The 26,771-nt window shown below is 40.8% G+C and overlaps 1 protein-coding gene across 4 annotated transcripts in view; it reads left to right on the forward strand.

Annotated features, from left to right (window-relative positions):
* PALM2AKAP2 (PALM2 and AKAP2 fusion) overlaps positions 1 to 26,771 on the forward strand; it is a 249,014-nt gene that overhangs the window by 55,182 nt on the left and 167,061 nt on the right. For all 4 annotated transcript variants that reach the window (XM_052701322.1, XM_052701324.1, XM_052701325.1 and 1 more), the window contains exon 3: positions 2,353 to 2,483. In XM_052701322.1, the coding sequence (XP_052557282.1) occupies positions 2,353 to 2,483 (131 nt within the window). The remainder of the gene's footprint in view (positions 1 to 2,352; positions 2,484 to 26,771) is intronic.

Raw genomic sequence — 26,771 nt, forward strand, 5'->3', positions numbered from 1 at the left:
GAGGCTTCTGGGAGAAAAAAATCATGTGAGTTTGTAGCTCATATGTTTCACATAAACAAAGGCCAAAAAGAAATCTGCAGAAAATATCTTTCTTGGTACAAAGTGTTTGTACTGAAGAGACTGGCCTCTCCTGGCTGAACGTCATCATGCAAATTCTGTGAAAGAACACTGAAAAAAGCCTGAATTTCATCTATCCTCCTATAGTAAATGAGGAGTGACTGGAAGCTAAATATCTCTTGATCTGTCCAAACAGCACTTTACCAAAGGCCTTTTTAGGACTTCTGGAGCCATATTTACAAGTGGTTTAAAAGAGAGAAGGCTGCCTTCATTTTCAGAGTTTGATCATTAGAATATGGAGCTTTTCTCCAGCAGAGCATTACACGAAGTATCGGATTTGAGGCCAGAGCTGGGTACAACACATGCAGCAAACACATTTCTACACCTGCATGCAAAAGATACATGCAGCAAGAAATTTCTGCATGCCACATTCCATTTTAAAGAAAAGACATACAATTTCTAAGGACAGATCAGCTTTCATACTGTATGGACTCGATGTACTGCAGAAGATACCCCCCCCTGAGCTGTGCTGTGAAGACCTCTTAAATGCAAAAGATAAGCACAAGTTTTTAAATGTGTAGCACACAAAAGATGTGAAGTCATGACCTGCAAATCCCTCTTTGGATATTGTACTCTGATTCTGTGTTTTTCTAGGGGTCTTCCCTAGAGAGAGGACAATTCAGTAGTGCCATAGGGCTGGAGGAGATGATGAACTCCTACCAGTCCACAAGAGACAGTCGGAAGCACTAGTGGGTGATAGTGACAGCAAAAGGACTAATGAAATGCAGAAGCTGTGGCTGAAAGTAATGTCCTTAATGTCTTATGAACACCTCAAAGACCACAGCAACTATGAGTAGAACAGACTTATCCACTTGTCTTTTGCTTTGCTCTGTGTCTGCTGCCTTATTAAAATGTAACTGCTTGATGTCAAATAGGCCATGCAGAGATAAAAATAGCTTGTGCATAGATGCTACGCCTATACATACACTGAAAAACTAACTAAGCTGAGTCTCTCATGTCAAAAAGCTTTCTATTTTGGGCTGGTTTGAAGCCTACTTTTGGTGGTGAGTGTATTCTCTTTATACTCAGTTTGCAAAAATCAGATTCTGTTCCAGCTACAAATCCCTCATTGAAAAGACTGACAGTGTACATTCAAGCAGCCTCTAAATTTTGATTTCTTTGAACTGATGATTTGGAGGTTTTTTGACTTCTCTGGAGAGGATGGACACTTTCACATGCTTCCTGAGCAAGCATTTCCTACCACTTTGGAAATTCAGAATCAAGACTCCCCTCTCTGGCTAAGGAAAGGGTTAGTTTGTCAGTTCCCTGGCTGACCAATATTTCCACCTCTTCATTCCCCTCTTGCCAAGGCCCACAGCCCAGCATGGCTTTGGGCTGTTGATTTTTCTTTCACCAAGTGAACCCTATGAGGCCATGTCCTGTCAGCATCCCCTGGGATGGATTTGGCCAAGACACGCAGACTGATGAGCTGCTGAAAGGATTGCTTGGCAGCAGTGCAAGTCCATGGCGGATCTTCCTGGGGGTGAGCCACAGCTGGACCACACAGTGGCTAGGAGAGGTTGTTACCATGTTTTTGTGTAGAAAACCACAGCAAAATTCCCCAGAATTCTTTTCTAGGGTATAAGTTATCATTATTTTCTGTGGCAGCGCTGCATCCTTGTATACCCGCTCTTTCTGAAAGACTTGTATTTGTTTATTTTAATCAGTTTTTGGCTGAAAGATAACGTGTGTGCTTGCTTGAATATATAGATTTACATGTTGTGTGTCTGTATGCATGTAAGTAAATACACAGAGATCTGTCATATAAATAGAAAAAAAAAAAAAAAAGTTTGATTCATTTAGTAATAGAGTGATTTTACCTTTCATGAAATGCACTACACTTATAACATAAACTCTTTGTTTGTTCTTTTTGTTTGTTTTTTTAAGCTCTAAGATGTCTGTGAGTTTAGTCTTTCCAGTGCATGCTTTATCACCTGTGAGAATTCTAAGGTTTTTTTCAACGACTTTTTTTGGTGGATTAAACTCTTGTTTCTATTAGGAACAAAAAATAATTTCAAATTAAGGAATTGATGATAAACACAATATATACTGCAAAACCAATACTACTAAATTTGTGTAAGCGTCTAACAGACTCCCCAAAATTCACTGCTCAAAGCAGTTGCCTGTAATTCAATGGAAGTAACCTAAAATTCAGATGCAGATGTAGCTCCTTCTCAGTCTTAAGATAGTTTTTTTCCTATCTGTTGCTAAAGTTTTTGTTTTTCTTCCTGATAGTCAAAAGCTCTTCGTGAAAAATGGCTCCTGCAGGGAATTCCTGCTGGCTCTGCAGAGGAAGAAGAAGCCAGAAGGAAGCAGTCAGAAGAGGATGAGCTGAAGGTGAAAAAGCTGGAAGAAAATATACACAGGTAGAGACTGTTTCCCTTTGTTTTGCATAAGAATAGTCTCTCCTGTTAATAGAAATATCCTAACTCATGTCTCCATCCCCTTCTCTGGTGGCAATTGACAATATCTGCCTAGGGACGCTGTAAGAGACAGACAGACAGACAGCCCAAAATGTATTCTCCCAGACTCCCACAATTAGCAAACTAGAGTTATAGCAGTATCTGCGTTGAATGGACTCAGACAGATTTTTTTCATGAGGGAGCTAAAAAGAGGGCTAAGTTCCTCCTTCAGATGCAGTTGTATGACTCAGTCAACACTTGTGAGATTCTCCATTGCTTTGCACCTCCTACAGCCAAAAGGACTTCAAAGAGTGGTGGCACTCTTTTGCACTCACTTTTCTTTTGTGCAAATGACTTTTCAAAATGCAACAGCAGATGCCATCATCAGATCAAGTATCTACAACTTCCTTAAACAAGGCCTGGGCTGTAGAATTTCTTCCTTTTATCAGTTCACCATTGCACTCTAAATTAATGTTTGTTCTTTCTAAATGTGTGTGTGTGTGTGTTTCCCTATTTTACTCCAAACAGTGGATCGTAAAGCTGTTAAGGAAAATGGTCTTATCCCTCACAAAACTAATTCTAGAATTGCTCCTTCTGACAGTTAGGCAGTGTGAATTTAGAGTTTTTTTCAGCTAGCAGAATACTTGTAGAAAGTTGGTCAGATTTGGTGCTGCAATTCTACAAATCTACCAGCTGAAACATGCAGGTGAGAAAAGAAAGAAGTAAGACCAGCAGTCCAAAGTTGAAGCAGTAGACTAGAATCTGGTCAATTTTGTTTGCTTATGCCAGGTTTCTTGTGAGATTTCTTGGAGAAATTCCTGCAGCTGTTCTCTAAGGATATAAACAAGCAGATCCATGCTGAGTTTGTAAGGCACTGTGGAAGTAATGTATTAGCATGACTGTGAGAATTGACTCATATTACTAGTCTCCCTCTTGTTACTAATATTAATTTATACTGAGCATGTGCATCATTCTTTTATATCTGTAGTAATATAAGGCAAGAGTGTTTTTTTTAAGTTTCATACACTGCCTGATCCTTTACTCCATAAATTAATGCAGTAGATGGGGAGAATACATACTGAAGTTCAAAAGTAAGTAGGATAATACATATTTCGTCTAGTGGTGAATGCTTCAAAGTGCTAAGTATTCTGACCCTATCCAACAGAACACTTCAGCATGATCTTAATTTCACCTATATGAATACCACCACTGAATGCAATGAAACTTGTGTGCTTATAAGCCTTGCTTCATTAATTGAAAGAATAGGAAATCAAGCAAAACCCTTGTCCATGTGGTTTGTGTTTTTATATTCTTTAACCGCAACAATGAAATGAAATCATTAAATATTTGGAAGTAATGGAGCTCCCTTCAGCCATGGCCACAAATGACGGGTCAGCATGTTACCACTGATGTGTTTGACAGCCTTGCTAGCAAGCTGAAATTTCCTGGCATCTTTCCAAGGGAACTCCAAAGAAAGAAAAATCTATTTTGATTTTGATAACACAGTACTACACCTGAACTTCAGAGGCAGGACAGTAGAAATTCAAGTCATTAATTTAATTCCTGTGTACATCTGTGACAACATGACCCTTTGAAACACAAACCATCAAGATAAGCTGAGAAAGAAAAGGCCAGCAGGAGATGTAATATGTCAGGTATGTTATCTGGAGGGCTGAGGCAGAATTAACTCATCCTGAAAGCATTTGCTTGCTTCTTGCACAACACAGTTAGGGTTTGTCTCTTCTGGAAATGATGCAAAATTTTTGCACTTGCTCTAAGAGCAGTGTGAAACTTTCTCATTGAAGTTCTCAATGTCCATCTTCTTCTGGTCACCAGCAACCATGCCCTGCTTTAACAGAGGGGAACTTGCAGCCACTCCCTTCCTCTTGAAGAAGTGCAACCCATCCTGATCTCAGAGAGCACAATTTCCCCTTAGAAAGCCTTTCTCACATCTCTGAGTTTGCTAGACAAACATCAGTGGCACAGGAGAAATATCTATCTTTATATGATAAACTATAAACACTAGGTCTGCTAAGCTGAGTGAGCTGCAATACTTAGAGTAGAAAACTGAATGTGTTTGAAGACAGAGTAACATTCAGCAGTGAGGACACACACCCACGTAGGACTGAGTTATCTGGAAGTACCAAGTATCTCTACCTTAGGGCAACAGTAGAACTGGCTATGGATTTGTATATGGACTTCAGGGCCTTGAACACAGCAGGGATGATTCAGTTCAGTTCTGCTTTTTCTGGCTCATTTTATGTGACTTGCGTACTAAATAAAATAATCTTCTATAGGATATACACATGCTTTTAATGTCTTAAGCTAACGTAGCCAGTTCTCCTCTGTTTGGTAGCTGTTTTATTTTAACTGGGGTAGCAAAAATGCATGAATGTACAGACTGCTGTTTGTTTATTAGACTTTCCTGTTATCATGATATGAAAAAGCACATACTTCGGCTTGGAGCCTGCAAGAATATGCACATATGAGTAAACTTACAGAAGTAAGTGTAATGATTTAATGAGTTTCCCCATCTGTAAAAGTGTTTAGAAGAAGAAGGTCTCCATTATTCAGCATTTCTTCATAACACGTGACAGAAAAAAACGCCAGCACCGTATCAAACAGAAATAAACCAGAATAGCCCATAGTGAAGAACTTGATACAAATAGTGAAATTATATCATGCAGTTATGCTGTTGATTACTTGCAAGTGTATACGGAAGTGCAAGATGAAGGTACAAGTTCAAAAGTAAAAGATTAAGATGTAGTCACAGGAAATATCTATTAGTGGATTCAGGTAATGATCCATTGATAATTACGATTAGTTCTTTACTTTTAGAATTTTGAAGGATATGTACACTAGGAGCAGTATTTGTACCCAACAATTCAAAGTGAGAATAGAAGAATAAGCAGCACTGAAACAAGGTTTGTTCTGTACTTCTGGCATTCATGCTTGTCCAACTTGAGTCATCAGAGTAAGTCTTGTGCTGCCTCATGAGAAAATGCTGAATCTCTCCTGCTTTCTTTCTTTTTTTCAACTGGTATGGCTAGTGGACTTTACAGGAAAACTAGATTCCTATTCCTTATATTGGCTGAGACTTAAATGAAAAGTAAGGGGAAAGGAATTACTGCAGCATCAAGTGCATGAAACCTGGCTGCAAGATAGGTGGTACTGTTATATAAATGGTAGATTAGAGCCAAAAATATCTATTATATTGAAATATGCTGTCCTCAGTCACAGAGAAGTTCTGAAACTAATCTAGTTTTCTCTGTTCTCTCAAAGAACCCAGGTCAGCATTAGAGGAAAGTAGACAGTCCTTTGTTTCTTTCCCATTGTTGCACAGTGACAAAGTTATCTTCTGCTTTCTGCAGTTGCATTAGATTTTGAATTAATGCTACCATAGGAACAACAAGCAAACAAGAACCACTTTCCCTTCCTTTCATCATAGAATCACAAAATCATACAAATAGGGATTTGAAGGGACCTCTGGAGATTCTCCACTCAAATCTCCTGCTAAAGCAGGTTCCCTACAGTATGTCACACAGGAAAATCCCCAGGCATGTCCTGAATATCTCCAAAGAAGGAGGCTCCACAGCCTTTCTGGGCAGCCTGTTCCAGTGCTCTGTACCCTCACAATTTTTAAGTTCTTCCACATAGAATCATAGAATCATAGAATTGCTCAGGTTGGAAGAAACCTTCAAGATCATAAAGCCCAACTGCAACCTAACCATGCTACTCTAACTCTAACAACCCTCCACTAAACACATCCCTGAGCACCACATCCAAATTTTCAGTCATGGACATAAATTTTCACTCATGGATATTTTTTCAGTCATGGACATAAAACCTGTTTTTGGGGATAGTAGTAACATAGATGCCCAGTGAACTTACACAGACACATTCTCAGTGGTGTCTTGTAGATGAAACAGGCACTGGAATGTATTGCATGCCTCCCATGACTATTTTTACTGCATGACAGTCTGTTATTTTGCAGCAGTGAATGGAAAGTTGGCATTCGACATCTGGGTATTAACAGGCAGAATTCATAGAGCAGAGCAGCCCACCCACAGCCTGCTGTTCCCTCACAGCATTTGAAAGATTCCCAAAACTATTTTGTTTTACTAGATTACATTATAGTACGTGCTGGCGGCCTGTGTTTACTACAAAAGGTGTGGAGTTTTCATTGCTCTAAAACTTTCATCTAACACACTAACATGAAATGCTTTGCGAGAGCACGTCTCCTCATTTAAGAGTAGATACCAGTCTGAGGCACCAGGAATGGTCAAACTTCTGGAGAAAAGAAACTCATAGAGTTAAACCATTAGTAAAGCAGCATATTGCATATGCAGTTCCAGAGTGTTTGAAAACACTCCATGGGTTGGTGGAGTGCTTCATCCAAATGCATGCTGGTAGTAAACCATGGCTGTAGCAGCTCCAGGAGAAGAGTTCTGTACAGTGATCCTTTGTGAAGAAAAAGCCCTTTGTAGATCTTCTACATGCCAGTGTAGCAGAGGAAGGTCTGTGCTTTAGTTGGTTACAAGCTCTTTCTTAGGGCAAACATTCGCTTACTGGTTGCTGGTGACTTGCTTCTGTGGGCAAGTGGTGCATCCAAGCTGAAACTGCCACCTGCCCAGCAGCTTATATCTCAGAGAGCTGCTGTGCTGCACTTTCCTATACTTATAAAAGATTAGGAAGTATTTAAAGTTCTCATGAGCTGAAGAATGCCCATGGAAGAGACTGTGGGACAAGAAGCCCGCACCAGGAGGGTCAGCAGCACAGGAATTGCAGTGATTACAGTCATCTCTCTTGAGTAAAAGTGCAAGGCTCTCTGATGTTCTGTTACTCAAGCTGTACCTGATTTACCAGCTTCTAGACGTAAGTCCCAGTCAGGATAGATGCATATCCAAATGGGAGCATATCTACCATATGGCAGAATTATTCTTTCCTTACTCTGGAATCTTTCTTGGTAGGTGCTCAAATGTGAGTATTAACTGAGAGGATGAGCTAGACTCTGGGAAGAGAAACCTTGATTTGAGAGGCAGGGTTTTTGTTTTTGTTTGTTTTCTTAATGTACGTATTGGAATCACAGAATTCTCTGCATTTGAAGGGTCCTTTAAGATCATCTAGTTCTAACCCCTACTACAGGCAGGGATGCCCACCACTACACCAGACTGACTCAAAGCCCCATCCAGCCTGGGCTTGAACACCTCAAAGGAGGGAGCACCCACAGCTTCCATGGGCAACCTGTTTTTCTTTGTTTCTAACAGGCTAGGAGTATATCACAGGACCGTGGCTTTAGTTCACATCTACACTGAAATTCCTTCTTATTGCAGATTCCAGCACATACAGGCATAGGGTTCAGCTGAGCTTATAATCGCTGCTGCAGCTTTGCCAGTTTATCTCCTCCTGGTATCCATTCCTTCATTTCCTTCAGAGGGCAGGGCTTCTCTCCTGCTTTTTTCGTAAGATAAAAGGGAAGCGTGCCCCACCTGGGAACTGCGGCTGTAATTATGTATCTCTTGAGACTGATACTAATAGACTTTTTGTGGCAGAGGGAAAGACAGTGTGTGTAAGACAAACCTGAGGGCACACCTTCAAAAGACAGAACCTTCAAAAGAGGGATCATCTGGTGTCAGAACCAGCTGCTCAGACCTTCCCGAGAGCTGGAGGTGGAAGCCAGAACATGAGGAGGCATAATGTACTTCTTGGAAAGGTCTGATTGATCTCCCTGCAGTCAGACTCCAGGGGGATATGAACAGTTGCAGATTAGTGTGCTGCTGCAGAGAACAGTGTGTCTCCCAGTCCACGATCCACATGAGCATAAATGTTTGCAGCTTCCACATTGACAGCAGCTGGAGCAAAAAACTTCAGTTGTAGGGAGAACATTGTTTATTCAGTACTTTGGGGTTTAACTAAAATGCCAGATGTAGCTCATTAACTGGCCTTTGGCCTGCCTCTGCATACTGCCTGTATGAACAGTTGCACTGGAGAGCTCCCCAGGAATGAAATAACAAAAGTGTCTCATCTCCAAGCAGTCTCTTCAAATTCTGTTCTGCTTGTGAGGGAAGATCAAGCTTTTTGGATAGGAGCAGCTTTTTTGTCCCAACCCCTTATGTCTGGTTCTCCACCAAGTCTGATCAATATCAGAGTTTGTATGCTGAAGATGCACAGATTCCCATTTCAGTAACTCCTAGGAACCATGGTTTCCAAAACAGCACATCCTTCACTGCCCGCAAAGCTTTTGCTTGGTGTTTTTCACATGTGATACATTTCTTAGGAAAATAGAGAATAAAACAAAGCCAGGCTAAAAACTTCAACAACAGGAGGTCTCAGATTTCTGAAGGAACCTATTTGGCAGTAGAATTAGAGAATTCCTTACAATTTGCAGGATGATCTCAGAAGAGAAATTAAGAGTTGCTGGGTGGCAAAGAGTTTGAGGTTTTTACATGTAGTATAGCATATTCAGATGTGACAATTCAAAACAAAACAAAATGAAACAAAAACACACACACACACATACATGCAAAATAGTAACACAGCTTATTGCTTTGGATCTGAAACTCAGCTTATACTTAAAATAGCAGAGTGGCATGCTGAATCTGTAACAGTTATTTAAGTGCTGGTTACCTGAATGTGAATGTAACACTATCACACTAGTAGATAATTTGTAATTATTTAGTGCCTGTGCCTTTCATGAAGCAGACAGAAAGACTGACTGTTCAATGAGCACAGACTCCCACCACTCCAGCTATGTCTGCTTTCCTCAAATATGAACCTCAATAAAGACACCCATGTGTCTAATCTAGCAGAAGAAAAGATGTAGAAAAAATTCCAAACATCCATCATTGCATATCAAGGAATTTCCACTTCATATGTTTCTAACGCTCAATCCATGTCTGTATGTCATAGATTAGGAAGTCTCTTCATTTATTTACCATATGTATTGCATCACCACACTTCTTCCATGTGCAAAGACATCTAAGATTTTCATGCTTCTTTTAAGTCTTGTAGAACTGATAGGTTCTGTACACAAACAGACTTCTGTAAGTAGTAAACTTACAATAGCATAAAATGTAGAAATTGTTGACTTCATTATATCTGAACTAAATCTTTATCATAGGTCATGTGGGATTGTTTCCCTGAATAAAACAAAAGAGACTAGCTTCCATTTCTTTCCTTGTTAGGATTAGATTTATCCTTTCTGGACTTGGTAACTGGTCGGCTTTCTCGTATTGCAGCTTAGCTCAAGAGCTCCGTCAAGACAGTTAGCTGGAAGTCTGTGACACTCTTAGAGTCTGGAAAGTACCAAAATCAAGTTAGTTCTGTATCAGAAAGGCATGTTTGCATGAGGGTTACATATGCATGAACAATTGTGAAAAAGATGAGAAAGCTGCAGTGTCCTTTACAAAGAGCAGGCACAGGGTTAGGCAGCAGCCCCCAGCTGATTTTGTATTGGTACTTCACAGCGACTATTTAGTCTGTGTTCACCTTAAAATGGAGAACTTCCTTTTGTTTTCTTTTGCGCTGCCAAACTTCTTTTTATGTGCTGTGTATGGCAAGGCCAGGACGTACAACATATACACGCACTCACACAGATGTGCTCACAGGGCTAGGGAAGACATACTATGGCTTTGGCCCTCAGTAACTCCCTTCTCCAAAGACTTGGACTTAATCTGTGTGACAGCAGGGTTTAAATAAGACATCTCCATTTACATCACCACCTCCTTATTCACTCAGTGAGGAAAGAACCTCACTTCACAGCCTGTGTAAGCCCATCTGTTCCCCCAGCACAGCTGCCTCAGATAAGCATCTCAAGTACAATGGGTGGATTTTAAGCCCTAATGCTCCTTCCCACACAGGCATCCTCTACAGAACCACTGTGCACTGCTGTGATGCAAATAGTCATTAATAACTACTTAATAATTTATATATCTGGAGCATCATCAGTTTGCTTAGTCCAGGCCCTGCCCTGTTCTTGTTCCTGGCTCTCAGCACGTAGCACGCAGTTCTGCACAGTTGGTATGGCCCTGCGTAGGCATTCATAGGAGCAAGGTTCGGTGTCTGGAGCCACCCAGTGGGCATCGCAAGTCTTCGCCACTCGTTTTTAAAATCCGCAGTTTGAAAAGCACGTCACCTCCCTGTGGGGTTTCTTAAACCACTGCAGTGTGAGAATTCTAAGGGACAAAGTAATGCAGATCCGGAACTGGTAGTCCACATAAGAGAAAGAATGATTGAATATGCTATTAGGAATAATGAATAATGATTGATAAGAAAGCAACAGCTATTACCAATTTTATTGAGAAGGTGCAGATAAAGGAAAAGGAAAAGCCCCAAGCAGAGTTTTCCAGCAACATTCAGCAGCACATGGTGGTCTGCTGGCATATGTATCACTGCAAAACAGTGAAAAAAATGCATGCTGGAAAAAACCTTGTAGTCATCCCAGGGCATGCTGAACAAGTGATATGGTCAGATTGAAAATGAAGGACATTCATAGCACCCAGATCAGCAAGATGCAAATGCAAACATGTTCATAGTCATGTACAAATGTGGGCTTTGTAGGACAAAGTGATACATGACTCTGTACTGTGAGACACAGAGGAATCAGGTCCCTGCGTCAGATTGCTGTAAGACCTCAAATGAGAAAACTGGTTTGGTGTAACGAATGTGTACAGGAGCAATGAAATGTGGAGAAAGTGGGATGAATTAAACAGCAAAAGGGCATGAATATAAACCATTTCAAAATCAGATTTTCATGGCATCTGCTGTGACCAGTTATTGTTGCCATAGGTGAGAGAGGATTTGACAAGGATGTCAGGTGTACTGCCAAGCCACAGTGAAAGTAAAAAAATCAAACAGATTTTGAAAAAAAAGAAAAAAAAAAAAGCATAAAAAATGTGTTCAAGGTCAGACTAAGCAGACCTTTAAGACCAGTTCCTACGTGATTGACACCTTGATTTGCCATTAGAACAATAGCACATGGAAAATGTTGGTCAGCAGGGCCAAGAAACTGGAGTAGCTTATGACCATAAAATGTCATTAATGTCTACAAAGAAAATTTTGATCAGGATGTAAAGGACAACATACAAAAGCACTGGAGTCAGATTTGGACGATGTCCATGCTTTTCTGTCCTTCAGTGATGAAAACCAGCTGATATGCAAGCAGTCATAGTTATGAGATAGTAGAAGAGAGGTGTACACTCTGAGAAGACTAGCTACCCATGATTAAGAAGAATCTGTGGATGAGGGTTTTGCATATCTGAGGTGGCATTAACAGTGAAGCTACTAGGGTCTGAAGAGCCACCTGCTCTACCTTCTGTTCAGCTGTCAGTCTGCATCATGACAGACTCACCTCAATATGGATAAGGAGTTCACAGCCAGACTGGATAGGACTTTGAGCAAGTTGGTCAAGTGGGAGGCATCCCTGCCTATCGCAGATGTGTTGGAACTAGGTGATCTTAAAGGTCTCTTCCAACCCAAACCATTCTATGACTGTGATTCTATGGTTTAGGAGTCCTAAAAATACTGATGAGGACAATCATAAAAACCTGCTGAAGAAAAAATACACTGAAAAAAGATAAAGCTAAATCTGAGTAAGTGGATCAGTGTTGAGACATAAATTTCAAAGGGCTGTAAAACTGTAGTGTAGATGGTGACTGATCTAGAATAATACCATTTTCCCTTTATACCAGGCACAGGAAAATACATCCAGTCCTTTGTATGAAAGATTAAGTTATGCCTAGTCTGTCCTAAAAGATTTTTACTAATATGAGCAAGGCTTCCCTTTGTGGATTCATTTTTCACCAGCATTTTTATCAGACAGTTAAAAAGGATGAGCTCTACAGGCAGAGATTATCATAGCCCTTATAACAACCTCTGTACTGGAAAATGTACTGAAATAAAAGGAGTTTTAAAATAATCTACCCTTTAGGCAACAAAGAATATCAGCAGGATAATCTGAAGTTAGTAACCAGAAAGAGATGCAGGGACTAGGGTTTCTGCATCCTCCACTTCTACGAATCAGTATAAGTGTTGCTGAATGTCACTTGGAATGGCTTTGAGGAGAGAAATCAGCCATGACAGATTATCCCTGGATTAACTTTTCCCTCTGCCATTGATTCATTGCATGACCTTTGAGCAAGGTGCACCAGTGCTCCTTCTATGTCTCCTGTTCCAGCGCTGCATTTGTGTAATTATATTCCCCACACATTTAGCTAAGTTTGAGCTGAACCCTTTTCATACAGGAATTGCTCCTTACTGTATTCAGGGGACCTCACCAGTGCCACTTGGATATCATGAATGAATTTTCATTCCTCAGAATTCTTCAGGCTTTCTTCGTTTGATGGTGACAAACAAGAAATAGGTGTTTTCTAATACAAGCAGACTGTGCTGCTGGAGAAAGCACAAGTAAACAGCCTTTAGCTGAAAAAAAAAAAACAACAAAGATTCATATTGTGGCTGGACCTGTGCACATAACTAAGTCTGTAAATCTGGCTCTTTTTGGTCACTCTATTATCAAAGAAGCATGATCTGAAAGCAAAAAAAAAGCAATGTAGTATTTGGGTGTTGAGTAGGAATTATTACATAAAAATCCTGCATTAACTCTCTAATATAGAAAGGACACAGACCTGTGTGATTAAAGTACTCAGCAATGCCTAGTGGGTGCAGGCTCTAGAGCCAATGAAGTTCTATATGCTCCAACTGGCTCTGAACCTACTTGCTGATGGCACAGCAACTGAAGAAGGGTGGAACTCAGACTGGGGCAGCTTTCTCAATACTTTGGTAGTTGGATGTGCCCTCTTGTGGCTGCTCTTGGCCTCCAAGATAACTCAGGTGTCTTACTACTATGTTGCATGTTGCTAAAACTAGTGCAGATCCTCATGCATCAGCACAATTGCATCAATATCAGAGGGCAGGCTTCAGTCCCAATAGTTACTGCATAACTGATAGGGAACAGGCACAAGCTACAGTATGGTCTGAGCTATTATATGACATCCTATATACAGCCATCTAGCTAGCTGGATCGTGTGTTGTTGCAGCTTCATTCATCAGGACTCAAACAATGCAGGAGTTTAGGTGAGTGGAACACATCCATCTGTGCTGAGATCATCCTTCTCCTGGTGCTAAAATCATCAGTGAGGTGCCTCTACCCTGCAGAGTGACACAACTGCATAATCAAATGGATTGCTTCTGCTGATAATTCCTAGGGGTGTTTTATTTTTTTAATTCAGCTGTCAACACATAGTTCCCAAATGATCAGTTCATCTCTTTAATGTGCTGGCATTTTTCTTATCCTCGTCCATTAGTAACTATGCTTGTTTTGTTTACATCTGAAAGAGCTTCTTTTGGTCATTTGTGTGAAGGAGAAAAAAACTGCAGCATGCTAAATCTGCAGTACATTTGGATAGCAACACAAAAAATGGCAATGGCTTTTCATGGTTTTCAGTGTTAACAAATGAAACATTGATTTTTATGACTTTCCTTGCTCTGCTCTCAGTCTCTATGCAGTGATCCAAGAATCCCATATCGCAGTGGAAATAACAGACCTAGCATAGATGAGTTCATTACTCCACTGGGTGCTGTGTGCAGTGGGAATTGTTCTTTGCTGCAAAGACATTGTAATGTAAACCACTGAGGCAAGCCATCACTAGAAAAAGAAAGTGGGAACCAAATGTACAGGTCTTCTAAGCTCCTACTTTGCATATAGTAAGTCAAATCTGTCACAAAGCAGTGGAATCAAATCTTAGCATTCTCTACTACAGGAAAAAAATGTGTGTTCTCTGAGAACAGATAACAGAGAGTCAAAGCAACACAAGCATCAACTGTCATCTTCTATGGTAGCACAGAAAATACTGGTGGAGTTACAGATGGGTTATTTAAAAGGCAAGCTTTACATCCAGTTTGATTTTTGTCTGTATTATTTTTAAATGAATTTTTTTTAAATGCGTATAAAAGTTCCTTTCATGAGTCACATGTTAGCCTCTTTCCCCCTACTCAATTTCATGTGTACTTACTAATTAGGACAGTGAGTTTTATAGAAGTCATCCTCACAAGAGCACACATTGTATTCAGGAAATGGACTGGCAGACAGTGAGATGGTTTCCTTTAGATCCATCAGTAAAGGGACAATTACTGTGACAATAACTCAGAATGGGCTGGTTAAGATTTTCTGTTGAAGCAAAGCCTTATAGTTCAAAAAGAATATAGGGGAAAAGTACCAAATGTTACTAAGTCACAAGCAAATCCTAAGGGTTTTCTGACTTGTCTGATGATCTTTGTGAATTGGCACACCTGAAACAGGCTCAGTAAGGCAGAAGGCTCTAGATTTAGAGACATGTTTCAGGCAGCAGCTGCTGCACAGTGGCAGTGTGTCACCAGCAGAGTTGAGCTTGTAAGCCTCTACTTGCTGGCAGCATTCAGGTAGAGGACCTAGGTCACCTGCAAATGCCATTCCAGATGGATTATATGGGGCCAGCCACTGACGTGGTCCTGTGAGATCAATCAATACCATTGCTCACAGGTTACACGCAGGAGTTCAAGATACCACTACTGACTTGGGGAAGATGGCATAATTACACTGAAATTTCAGCTTTGCTGCTACAAGATTTTCACCTAAAAATGAAAGGAGAGGGGAAGGGAAGGGAAGGGAAGGGAAGGGAAGGGAAGGGAAGGGAAGGGAAGAACAGAGGAGAGTAAGAGGGAGAAGGAAGGGGAGAAGGAGAGGAAGAGAGAGAGGGAGAGGGAGAGGAGGAGAAAGCATCAAAATAGCATTATAACTTTGGGAAAGGTTATAGCAAGTGAAAACAGTGGACCAGCCTTTCCACACATGCCATGTGGAAAGCCATTCTTGTCCCAAAGCAACAGGAACTCTCATGATTTTGAGCCTTTATCCTATTGCTATCACTGTGAGAAGAGAGCTGTGGTGTACACAAGTTGGATATTGTGAGATAGCTGCAAGGTGTCACCATGCCAAGAGCATTGTTATTCTCAGCTCTGTTTTCTTCATGTGTGATGAATACACTTTCCCTTAATCATAGAATCATAGAATGTCTTGGGTTGGAAGGTTCTAACCCCACAGGCAGGGCCTGTGACCACTACTTAAATATTTTATATTTAAGTACCACTACTGAAAATATTTTATATTTCTTCCAGAAGTGAGTGTCCACCAAGGTAGACTTAGCTTGTTACAGGAGGTGTATCATCACTGAAATGCTAGTTTTAAGGCTGTGGGTAATATTAAGTAGTCTTACAGGCAGGCAACAATGGCCAATGCTGTCTTGTATCATGTTTCAGGCAAGCAATTTCAGAAGCAGTGACCTTAACGACAAGCAGGCCATGTAATTCTCTGCTCTTTGCTATGTACACCACAAAAAAGACAGAGCATTGATCATACTGCAGCTGTACTGCATGTCACAGAAGAATCACCCTGTTTTCCTGTTGAGGCTATCAGGGAAGGTCATGGCGGTGTAGCATCAAAAGTCAGATAGTGCCTGCTTGATCTAGACAACAATCTCTGGAAGTGATTATAAATTTTCTGAACGGTTAGAATTTAAACAGGTTCTCATAGTAGGAAGTCTGCCTCACATCAGGGTGTCAAGTTTGGTTTTATTTAATGAGTTATTTTTTTCTTAATCCTGGTAGTACATCATTTCTACACAGAGAACATCAGTATCAAGTGTGGTATAGTCAAAATGGTACCGTCAAAGATAGTGCAAACCTGAGCTGCAATGCAGAGTGTTGCTGTGAGACCATTAGTTTGTTAAATGCTTTTATTTGATGTTCACAGAGTGTGAACAGAAAACAGCATCACACCCCTACAAACTAGACCAGTGTCCACTACATGAAAGCTGCCTGAAATTCCCCACACACTAAGTCATTCCTCATTACTAAGTCATTTTCTGAGCAGAAGAGGCTCACTTGAAAGAAAACCTGAAACTCAAAAATCATGATTTATGAAAGAAAGAATATCAGACTAGAACTCCAACTGAGAAATGTCCTTCCTTTTATCCACTCATCACCTTTTCCCTCTCTTGGGGCCAGGAATATAACAGCTGACAAATGCTTTGGTCTGCATAATCAGAAAGAAACATACCACTGAGCCACTTCCTGACATCATGGTTCATGGTGCCTGTGTCTACCAGAGACCACAGAATGAAGCTGATCTCTTGTCTGCAGCACACTTTTTTTTTTAAGCCTTCTGTTCCATGGCTTTTGGGGGTAGTCTGTCCACTATTTAAAAAAATCAAAGAAGAAAGGAGAACAGAATATCCAGGCTTTCTCCTTCTCAAATGCCAACAGAGGACAAGAGTGTGCAGGGTGATTCTTGGCTAGAGAAAACACCTGCTTAAATATGCCACGAGACAACTGAAGACTTGTAACCCAAAGTATGGCTCTTACAGATACCTCCTAGTTGTGGACCCTTGTGCTTGGCCACTCCCTAAAATGCACCACTGGATCTCCTCTGGCCCCTAAAGTTACTTTATGTGGCAATGGGGGCTGCTGGCTTTTCCCAGCACAGCCCTGAGCTCACTTGCCTAGGTGAAGCCCTTCTGGACTTGCAAGAAAGATAATGCAGTCCTTTTTTTTAGGAAGACTACCAGATAAATGGTAACCTGAAATAGTAATGGATGTGAAACAAAAAGCCTGAAGCAAAATACTGTTTCTGATTTTACTTCTTTATTTCTGCTACTTATTTTGTCATCTGCAGAGTCTGTAGGGGGTGACTACAAAATTACCTATCCTGAAGATACCTTATCTCATTATAAACTGTGGTATTTAATCATTTCACAGCTTCATCAAATGCCTTGTCCTAACATATATTGCATCAGCACAGACCAAAGGACCATACTAGCATCTTCAGTAAGAAGAGGAATGTATTGGTATGCTCCTATTCTAGCAGTCTCTGCTGAGAAATTTCATCTCCCAGAGGAGAATACATTTGAAAAACCTAATGCACCAACCTAGTATTTCTGAAAGATGATGCTTTCTTCATTGCTTTCTGCTTATAATGTTGCTGAGCTGATAAGGATTCAGTGCCACAAAAGAAATAAATTATGAAAGGCAGTGTAGCACTGTGAAAGAGAATGATAATGACAAATAATTCCTGGCTGAACTACTTTTCATGTGTTGGATATATACCTAACCTAATTGGATATACACTTAATCTAATATAAAAAATCTGAATATGAGATATGGGTGGGCTTTTCTGCCCTCTAATAGAAATACCCTCATTAAAAACAATATTCATTCAGGAATTCAAATGTACTGTGGAGATCCGTAACTCTTTCATGCCAGTACGCTTTAAACTATGTGAAAGTTTTTATCAGTGGGCACAGTAAAATTGCAAAGAGTTTCTCAGGGTATGTAGCCAGTAGTAAACCAATTTTGCTCCTACATACTTGAAGTCAATTGTATAAATTAAACTTTATACAAATATGCATTGGGTGAACCTGACATCTTTTTTGTAAGGGAAATATTTTTTGATAGTAAGTAGTACAATTGGCCATGGAACTTATTGGTTTTAACTAAATTTCCCATTTTCATATTTACTGTTGAAAAGTTTCTGCTCTTCTGCATATTGAGAACAATTTGTAGAGTTGCAGATTTCAGAAGGAATTATTATTTTCATCTACACACATGTATTTTGGACATGATTCAATCCTGTATAATTCTTTGAGGGATTTTCTTTACTTCACAGGAAAGCATCTTTGAAATATATAAGGTTTTGTATCTACTGTGGGTGGAATGCTAGCTGAGAAATAGCCCAGAATGTACAAAATGTGTTAATATATCTGTTTGCTCCAGGGATGCTGAATAGTGTTTTTGTTTTTGTTTTTGTTTTGAGACTCTGCTAAAGGGTTTTGCGTAATGATGAGGGTGAAAAGGTCATTTTCTCTCTCTTTTCCTGGAGAGCAGGAGACCATTTTTTGCTAGATTAAAATGTACATTCTTTAAAGAACAGAGAAACCCACACAGGTAGAGAAGAGAGCTCCCCAAGGAGAATCAAACTGTGGTGATAAAGCGTCACCTTTGTAATCATCAGAAGTGCTCCAGCAACTTCCCTTGCTGATTTTTTTCCTAAGCAGCTGTTCAGTTGTTGCACTGCTGCTGATTTGAAGCAGAGGGTCTTTCCTGTGAGATGCCTGGAACTCAGTTCCGGGAACAGGGCACCTCAGGAGCCCCAGGAGTATTCATTAGTAAGCAAAACAGTCATTCCCAGTACCATCACCCCATCAGGCTGGACATGGGAGAGAAGGAGGAGAAAAACATTCCCTTTTGCTGCAGTTGGTTGGATTTAGCTCATGGTTGGCAAGGTGAATCACAAGGTTTAATAGCTCTCAGGGTTATTAGAGCTGTCCTGTCTTTAACAGCTCCCACAGCTCTCTCTTAATTGTTGTTCATCTCCATCTTTTTCCAACCTGCCAAGCCTCTGTAGTTTGTCTTCTTTCATTCCTTTATTTTTAACAGAGCTTGAGAGTTTCCTCAGTGCTGTAATTCAAGCGCCTTGTAGAAAGCAGACTCTTTCGCACATTTCTCCCTTCCCACCTCCTAGTAAGGTCCAGGTAGTAGTATCAGGGTCCTGGCACTCTTCCTACGCCTTTCATTTCTGTCCAGGACCATGACATTGCTCTGTGGTGAAAGGATCCCTTTCCTCCCCATCACTCCATGCTGTGGTCCTCCTTGCCCCCATCTCACCCACTCTCTTTGCCCCAAAGTTCTGGCAGGGGTGGCCTCACCCTCTCCAGCATTCAGGGATTGAGAACCTTATGAACCCACCTGCCCACCCACAGATCCAATTGGTCTCCAGAAGGAAGAACAAAATTTCACATCAGACCTTCTGTTTTGGTGCAAGTTTCTTCTCCAATTCTTGCCACTTTTGCTCCCACTCCCCTTTGTTTTCCTCATTGCATGGGAGGCTATTTTTTAATTAAATGGGAGGGTAGAATTTCAGAAGAGAGAAAGTCTTTGTTCTTCATATCCCAAATTGATTAGCATTCTTGTAGCTTCACTGTTTGCTTATCTGAAAATGAAGCCTTGATTTGACTGAGGAAAGAAGAGCTTTTACATTTTAATTTTCTTTTAACCAAAAGCTTCTAAGATACCCTAATTATACTGGAAAAGATTCTGAAACTCACTGAGCAGCTTCAAGATCATCTAATTAATAACAGCCCCGGGCATGTCCAGTGGAGGAAATACACTATAGGAAAAAAGGGTAATTAACAAACCTACCAATTAATATAATAAGTAAATGTTTAAATATATAAAAGGTCATATTCATCTTAACATCATCTTGCATAGGGAAGCACATCTTGGAAATATGAATTTATCTTTTCATCAAACTATGCAAAAGAGCAAAATTCAGGAACCATGCACCAGATTGATTAGACCATGGTAAGAGACAAAAAAAGGTTAAAGAGCCTCTAAGATGACCATGAAATTATAAATTTTGTGACTTGCAAAGGGAAAAGCAAACTAAAAAAAAAATGAATATGATGTAGGCAGATATCAATAAACTCAGATGAATTCATTACTGAAAGCTCTGATGGATAGATGTAGGAATTCTGTAGGAATTACGTAGTGTAGATGGCCACAAAAGTTGGTCTAGGGGGAGGTAAGAGGTCACTGTGCTAAATCACTGTTTCTTAGTTGGCTTTAAAAAAAAGAGAGTTCACAGAAGAAATGGAATATAGATCAGATCATTAAGCATTACTTGAACAGAGCAGCACAAATATAGGAGGACAAGATCAAAAAAGGAGAGGCATAATGTGTCCTGAAATATAATAAGAAACAATTCTATGACAACATCACTGGTAGAAAGCAAAGGAAAATGTTGATTTCCTCCTCCGCAGATAAGAAAGATAATAGATGTCATTGAGGTGAGTGTCTTTCTTCTGTACTTCAGTCTTCACTAAAAACTCTTGTAGCAGTCAGACAGTAAATATAGTGAGACAAGCTATATATCCAGAATTCAGAAAAAAAAGCTAGGAGTACTTAGAAAAAAGCAACAATTTTCAGATCATCCGAATGTGGCTCAAGCCAGTTTTTCTCTTTTAGATCTTCAAAAGGACTGCTCATAGGAAGAACAAATGCCATGCTCAATTTTAGAAAGGGAGCAGGAAAAGAGGATCAAAGGAGCACCAGAACTTGCAACTGAACTTCAGTCCTTAGAGAGCTACTTATGGTTATCTAGAAGAACACACAGTGAATAATAAGCAATTTAAGTGTATCAAAATAAGGCTTGTCAAGATACACAGGCTTCCTTGACAGGCAGCAAGCAGACCGTATGGCTTCGAGTAGGCTGAGGATGCCAATTATCTTGACAGTAAGGGGACTTTGATACTTTTATAATCAAATGATAGAAGTATGGTTTGGACTAAACTTCTGTAAGGCAAATATAGATGCAACACTGCTCAGAAACCATTCAGCCAAATTAAAAGGAAAATCTTTTTAGGGCTCTAATTTGGGCCTGAAACTATTCAATCTGCACATTAAAACTTGGAGTGATGAGAAGGTATGTGAGTAGATGATGGATTTGTTGCACTCCAAGACATCAAATCTGGTAGCATGCAGTAAGGTGCAGCATGACAGTAACAATTAAGGAACCATCTTAAAAACACAATAAAGGACAAGTGCAAAATTTTGTTTTTAGGCAGGCATAGCCAATGGCGCAAAGGCAAGGTTGGCTGTGGATGTCAGCCCAGTTCTCTGCAAAGGATGTGGAAATAAAAGCAAATAAGCATGTGGACATGAGTTAAAGATTTTATGTTGTAAAGACAAGCTGGCATGCAGGTAATGAGACATTAAAGAATTCTCTTCTGCTTATCATTAATAAAGCCTGAGCCAGACTAATGTGTAGTTGCTGCTTTGAAAGTATAACACAACCTGTCAGAAAATCCAGAGGAGAAAATGGAAATGGTTGAGGTCAGCAAGGAAAAACTAGCACTGAGAGCAGGTCTTTAAATATTTCATATGCTGCTGCAAAGGAAAGGAAAAACGAGTTCTTTGCATTCACAGTAGAAAGGGCAACCGTTACTAAGATTAAGTGTTGGCAGTGAAAATCCATCATGGAAACCTATCCAATAACAGAGATAGCAAAGTGCTGAGGAAGCTGGCTGTGGAGGTTCCATCATTTTGAGTCTCTGAGATGAGGTCAGAGATGCCACCACCAGGGCCTGCACAGAGCTTTTCTCCTTGGCCACTGCATCTGAATGCTTGTGCCCTGCCCCCACCTACATTTTGATCTCTGTTTTTGACCACAGAAGTTCACAACCTGCAAGCAATCACTGACATTGTTTAGGGAAAAGGGAACTGAACACAGGTATGAAAATGTCTGCAAACAGTTCGAAATCAGCTATAAAGATAAGGCAAATAAATTCTAAAGACAAGAGAACTTGATCTGAACAGCCAGAATACTGGATGTTTAAAAACATCAAGCATTCCTCCCCCAGACTTTTTCCAAGAAAGAAAATAATGAAACCATGGATGAGGCCACCAAGAGCCACAGGGGAATCTTCGCTCCTGAACAATTTTAGGAACAGGATTAGAAGAGGTATGGAGGAATACTTGAAACGAGGGGGAGGGCTGCACTATTTTATGTGTTTCTGTAATTCTTTGAGAGAGGGGAAATAGTGAAAGTACACGGAAACGAAACACAGAAGTGAGAGCAGGAACTGCTCTGTACAAAGAGCCAGTGACAGACTGTGAAACAAGAAATCAAAAATGTGTGGGCAGGAGAACCCCTCATTTTTTTTTTCATTATAAACATCTGACTTGTTGCACTTCTTGATTATCCACATGGAGTATTTTGCAAAATTGAAAACAAAAGCTCCAAGGGTTTTCAGTGTAAACTAGTGTTTAGCAGAACATGTTGACTCTTACAGCTTGAGACAAGGCCTAATGCTTACACTGCGGGTACGGAAAAAACCCTTTTGTTTTTGGTACATTGCAATGTAATATCTGGAAACATCTACTGCCAGACACTGAGCTGGATAACCTGCCAGTGTGAACCAGCCTGACAGCTTCTCAGATAACTACCAGCAATCATAACAGAATTTTCTTCCCATTCCCCCTTACGCTGGTGACTGGCAAAATATTTCCATGTTGAAGCTCCTCACTTCAGAGTGCTTATGTGAACACATAAATAAATTTGCTGGTTTGCATTGAGAGCTTCAGTTTTGTTCTCCAAACAATTACAGAAATTCCAAAATACTGAAATTTCACCTTGTCTCAGGTATAAATGAAAAACAAACTTAACAAAAATGTCATGGAATTGAGGAATTAGTAATATTTGTTTTGACCTCTCAGAGACATTTAGAATCATTTGTTGGAAGGAACCTCTAAAGGCCATCTAGTCCAACTCTCCTGCAATAAACAGGGACATCAACACCTCCATCAGGTTTTCAGTGTCCAGTCCAGCTTGACCTTGAGTATCTCCAGGGAGGGGGCATTCATCAGCTCTCTGTATCAACTGTGCCAGTGCTTCACCACTGTTTTTCACCACTGTAGAAAGCATCTTCCTTATATCCAGTCTAAATCTCCCCTCTTCAGTTTGAAAATATCTCCTCTTGTCCTATTACAACAGACCCTGCTAAAGAATCTGTCCTCTTCCTTCTTACAGCCCTCTTTTATAGATTTTCTAAAAGGCCACTATCAGGTCTCCCTGGAGCCTTCTCTTCTCCAGGATGAACAGCCCCAGCTCTTTCAGCCTGTCCTCATAGGAGAGGTGTTCCTTCCCCTGGATCATTTCTGTGGCTCTCCTCTGGACGTGCTCCATCAGGTCTATGTCTCTCCTGTACTGAGGATTCCACATCTGGGTGCAGTACTCCAGGTGAGGCCTCACCAGCATACAGGGGCAGGATCTCACCTCCCTTCTTCTGAAGCAGCTCAGGATACAATTGGTTTTCCAGGCTGCGAGTGCACACTTCTGACTCATATCCAGCTTGCCATGCATTAGTATCCCCAAGTCTTTTCTGGCAGGGCTGTGCTCCATCCTGACATCCCCTAGCTCGTACTGATAGTGGAAGCTGTCACTACCTAGATGCAAAACCTTGCATTTGGATTTGTTGAACCTCAGGGGGTTCACCTGGGCCCACTACTTGTGTCTGTTTGTATTTCTCTGAATGGCATAATGTCCCTTGGCCATAACGACTGCACCACACATTTATTTTGATAAAACTGCATTGCAGCTTGATAACGCAGACGCTGCAACCTGAACATTTCATTTATTCTTAGTCTAAATGATGAAGTAAAAAAGCAGACATTTATACCTCGTCGAAACAAAACTTTGAGATAATCTCCTATCAGATTGTGATGAAAAGGATACATTCCCATAAACATTTTATCACTTACTTAAGGCAATGTTTCCCAAAGGAATAATACTTCGTAAGTAAATTAGCATCACTTCTAGTGTCCTTTAACCCCACAGAAAGTATTTCTAAACAAAGACAGGAACATAATCTATGGTCAGGCAGATAGAAAGACATCTTCAGAGTGAAACAAAACAGCTGCTTAACACAGCATACAAATTATGCATAATTGTTCAAGACTTATTTATCAAATGCATTTCTGAGGAGAATTAAAGATGCATTTTCTACCCTAGTTGTTGCTTTAATGTTGCTTGATCTTGCAAGCACTGTTACTTCTCTTAGGTGTTTTGTTATGACTCTTCATTTCATATCTCCCAGATGTTTTTTTTTTGCAAGAGCACTGCTAAGAGCAGCAGGAAACTAATGAGGGTCATTTTTTTAACCTATATGGCATTGCTAGGAGGTAGTCTTCTCAGACAAATCACCAGTTCTTTCCTGTTGTCCTGTTTCTTGGCTGCTGCTGTTGGCAGCAGACACATTGAAGCATGACATCGGGGCCAAGCCAAGTGTGCCCACTGCTGCACACATGCCATGCAAAGCAGCTCTGACCCGTGGGAGGGGAAACAGCAGACACAGGGGTCTGTGTGGGGTTTGGTGCCAGCATCTGGAGGGCTGCCAGTCCTCTGCACACTGCCACAGCACTGCTGAGCTGGCCCTGTAACAGTCACAGAGTCACAGAATACCCCAAGTTGAAATCAGTGAATCACTGAATCATAGAATGGATTATTTTGGAGGGGACCTTAATGATCATCAACCTCCAAGCCCCTGGCATGGACAGGACTGCCATTCAGCAGGTGAAGTTAAAACAGGGCCCCCATCCAACCTGACCTTGAGCACTTCCACAGCTGGAGCACTCATAGTTCTGGGCAGCTTGTGACAGGGCCTCACTGCCCTCTGAGTAAAAAATTATTCCCTAACATCTAATCTATATTTCCCTTCTTTTAGTTTAAAGCCCTTCCTCCTTGTCCTGTCACTACTAGACTCTGTCTATAGTCAGTCCCCTTCCTGCTTATAAGTACTGGAAGATCACAATGAGGTCTCCCTGAAGTCCTCTCTTCTCCAAGCTGAGAAAGCCCAGCTCTTTCAGTCTTTATTTGTAAGAGAGGTGCTCCAGCCCTCCAATCTTCTTCATGAGGTTCTCTCTGCTTCTAGCAGTGGGCTAGTTGTGGTTGACCTTGCCTTGCATCACAGAGATATGAAAATGCCCTTTCCATTCCTCTTCCTTCTGCCCTTAGTCATCTCACTACTAAGATATCTCCCAGGTCCCAAACCATGTTTTTGTGCTCCTGATTTGTGCTTCCATTGCTCTGCGGTCTCACAGAATGGTTGGAGTTGAAAGGGATCATAAAGACCATACAGTTCCATTCCCCTGCACTGGGCAGGGACACTTCCTACTGGACCAGAGTACCCAAAGTCATATCCAACCTGGCCCTAAACAGTTTCTGGGATAGCAACGTCTTCCTTTAATCTTAACCCATCCTCGGTCTTACGTCATCCATAATTTTGTGCTTAAACACTTCACACTCTCTCTGAGCTTTGTTTTGACAAGAGCAAAATCCTTTTTTTTCTATAGAAAAAAGGGCTCCTCTCACTAAGCTCCTTCTGAGGACATGTAGAAAGAGCCTGACACTATATCCACTCACCAACGGAAATCCAGTTGTAATATCACTAAATATGGATGTGCTTATTTCATTCTTGTTGTTAGAGGCAAGGTTGTGACTGCAGCATACATAATGCAAGAAGTTAACAAAAGTGGTAGGACTTACATAACCCAGTTTCCATGAAACTATGTCAGGATTCCAGTCCAAGAGTGGGTGGCCACCTGCGCATTGAGGAAGCATCCCTCAGCAGACCCTGGTTTGCCACAGACATGCAAGAGTCTGGGAGGAGGCCTTACATCTCATCTATTTTTGAGTGTGAGACACATGGCTTACCTAGTGGTCAGTGTGGCATAGGAACAGGATGCAGAGAGCCACAGAGCATCCATGCTCACTGAAACATGCAGATGCTCCAGCCCTGAGTATTCCACTTCACAGTAGCTATGAAGGAGGCAAGGGTTTCATGTCACTCCTGTGTCTTCCTTCTTGCTATCTAGGGCTTTGGTATGAGCTTTCTGCCTGCAAAGCATTAATTTCAGAGCTTTAGTCTCACCTTGGCCAAGTCTTAGATGACTGTAACCACCATATGGTTAAAACACAGACTGCCAGGCACATAGGGATTTATCTGAAGACTGGTTGCACATCTGGAAATTGATTCTTCCCTATTACAGCAATTCCATCTGGGAGGTTCAGTGTCATATTTTGGACTATGTGATCACTTTTGGTCACAACTACTTCAAGCATACACCTTGCCACAGGAGGTGTAGGAGACAACTAGAAGTGTGACGCATGCAAAGAAATTGCTGCTTTCATTGCATTTTCCAGCCAAATGTTGTGTGTGGGAAGTCAGCATAGGAGTGGCTGTCCTGATGACCCAGTTGGTAGAAACATTGCTTATTGCAGGATTTGTAACTTGCAGAAGTAATTAGGACAACTCACCAGCTGAACAATAGAGAAGGCCATCACCTGAACAGCAGATTTAAGATGGTGGCTTTTCCTTCCAGTCATGCACAATGGCAGCTTGCATCTTACTAAAGAGAAGGAGTCAGCTGTTATTCAAGCCATTCCAACATTCATATTTCCAAAGTATCCACAAAGGAGTACTTCAGGGCAAGATGTCTGGTGAATATAAAAAACATTCTATAGGAAGAAGATAGATCCTTTGTCAGGCAAAAGCTGTTGTATGTATGGACTGCAGGAGAAAGCTTCAGATGGACTGTTGTCAAAAGCCATTTGTTCAGTACTGTGAGTGTGTGGTCCTGAAAACTGTGTTTTATACTTTTCCTGTTCCT

This window comes from Tympanuchus pallidicinctus, unplaced genomic scaffold, assembly GCF_026119805.1.
Source record: "Tympanuchus pallidicinctus isolate F22 unplaced genomic scaffold, pur_lepc_1.0 scaffold4, whole genome shotgun sequence".
NCBI classification, from domain to species: Eukaryota; Metazoa; Chordata; class Aves; order Galliformes; family Phasianidae; genus Tympanuchus; species Tympanuchus pallidicinctus.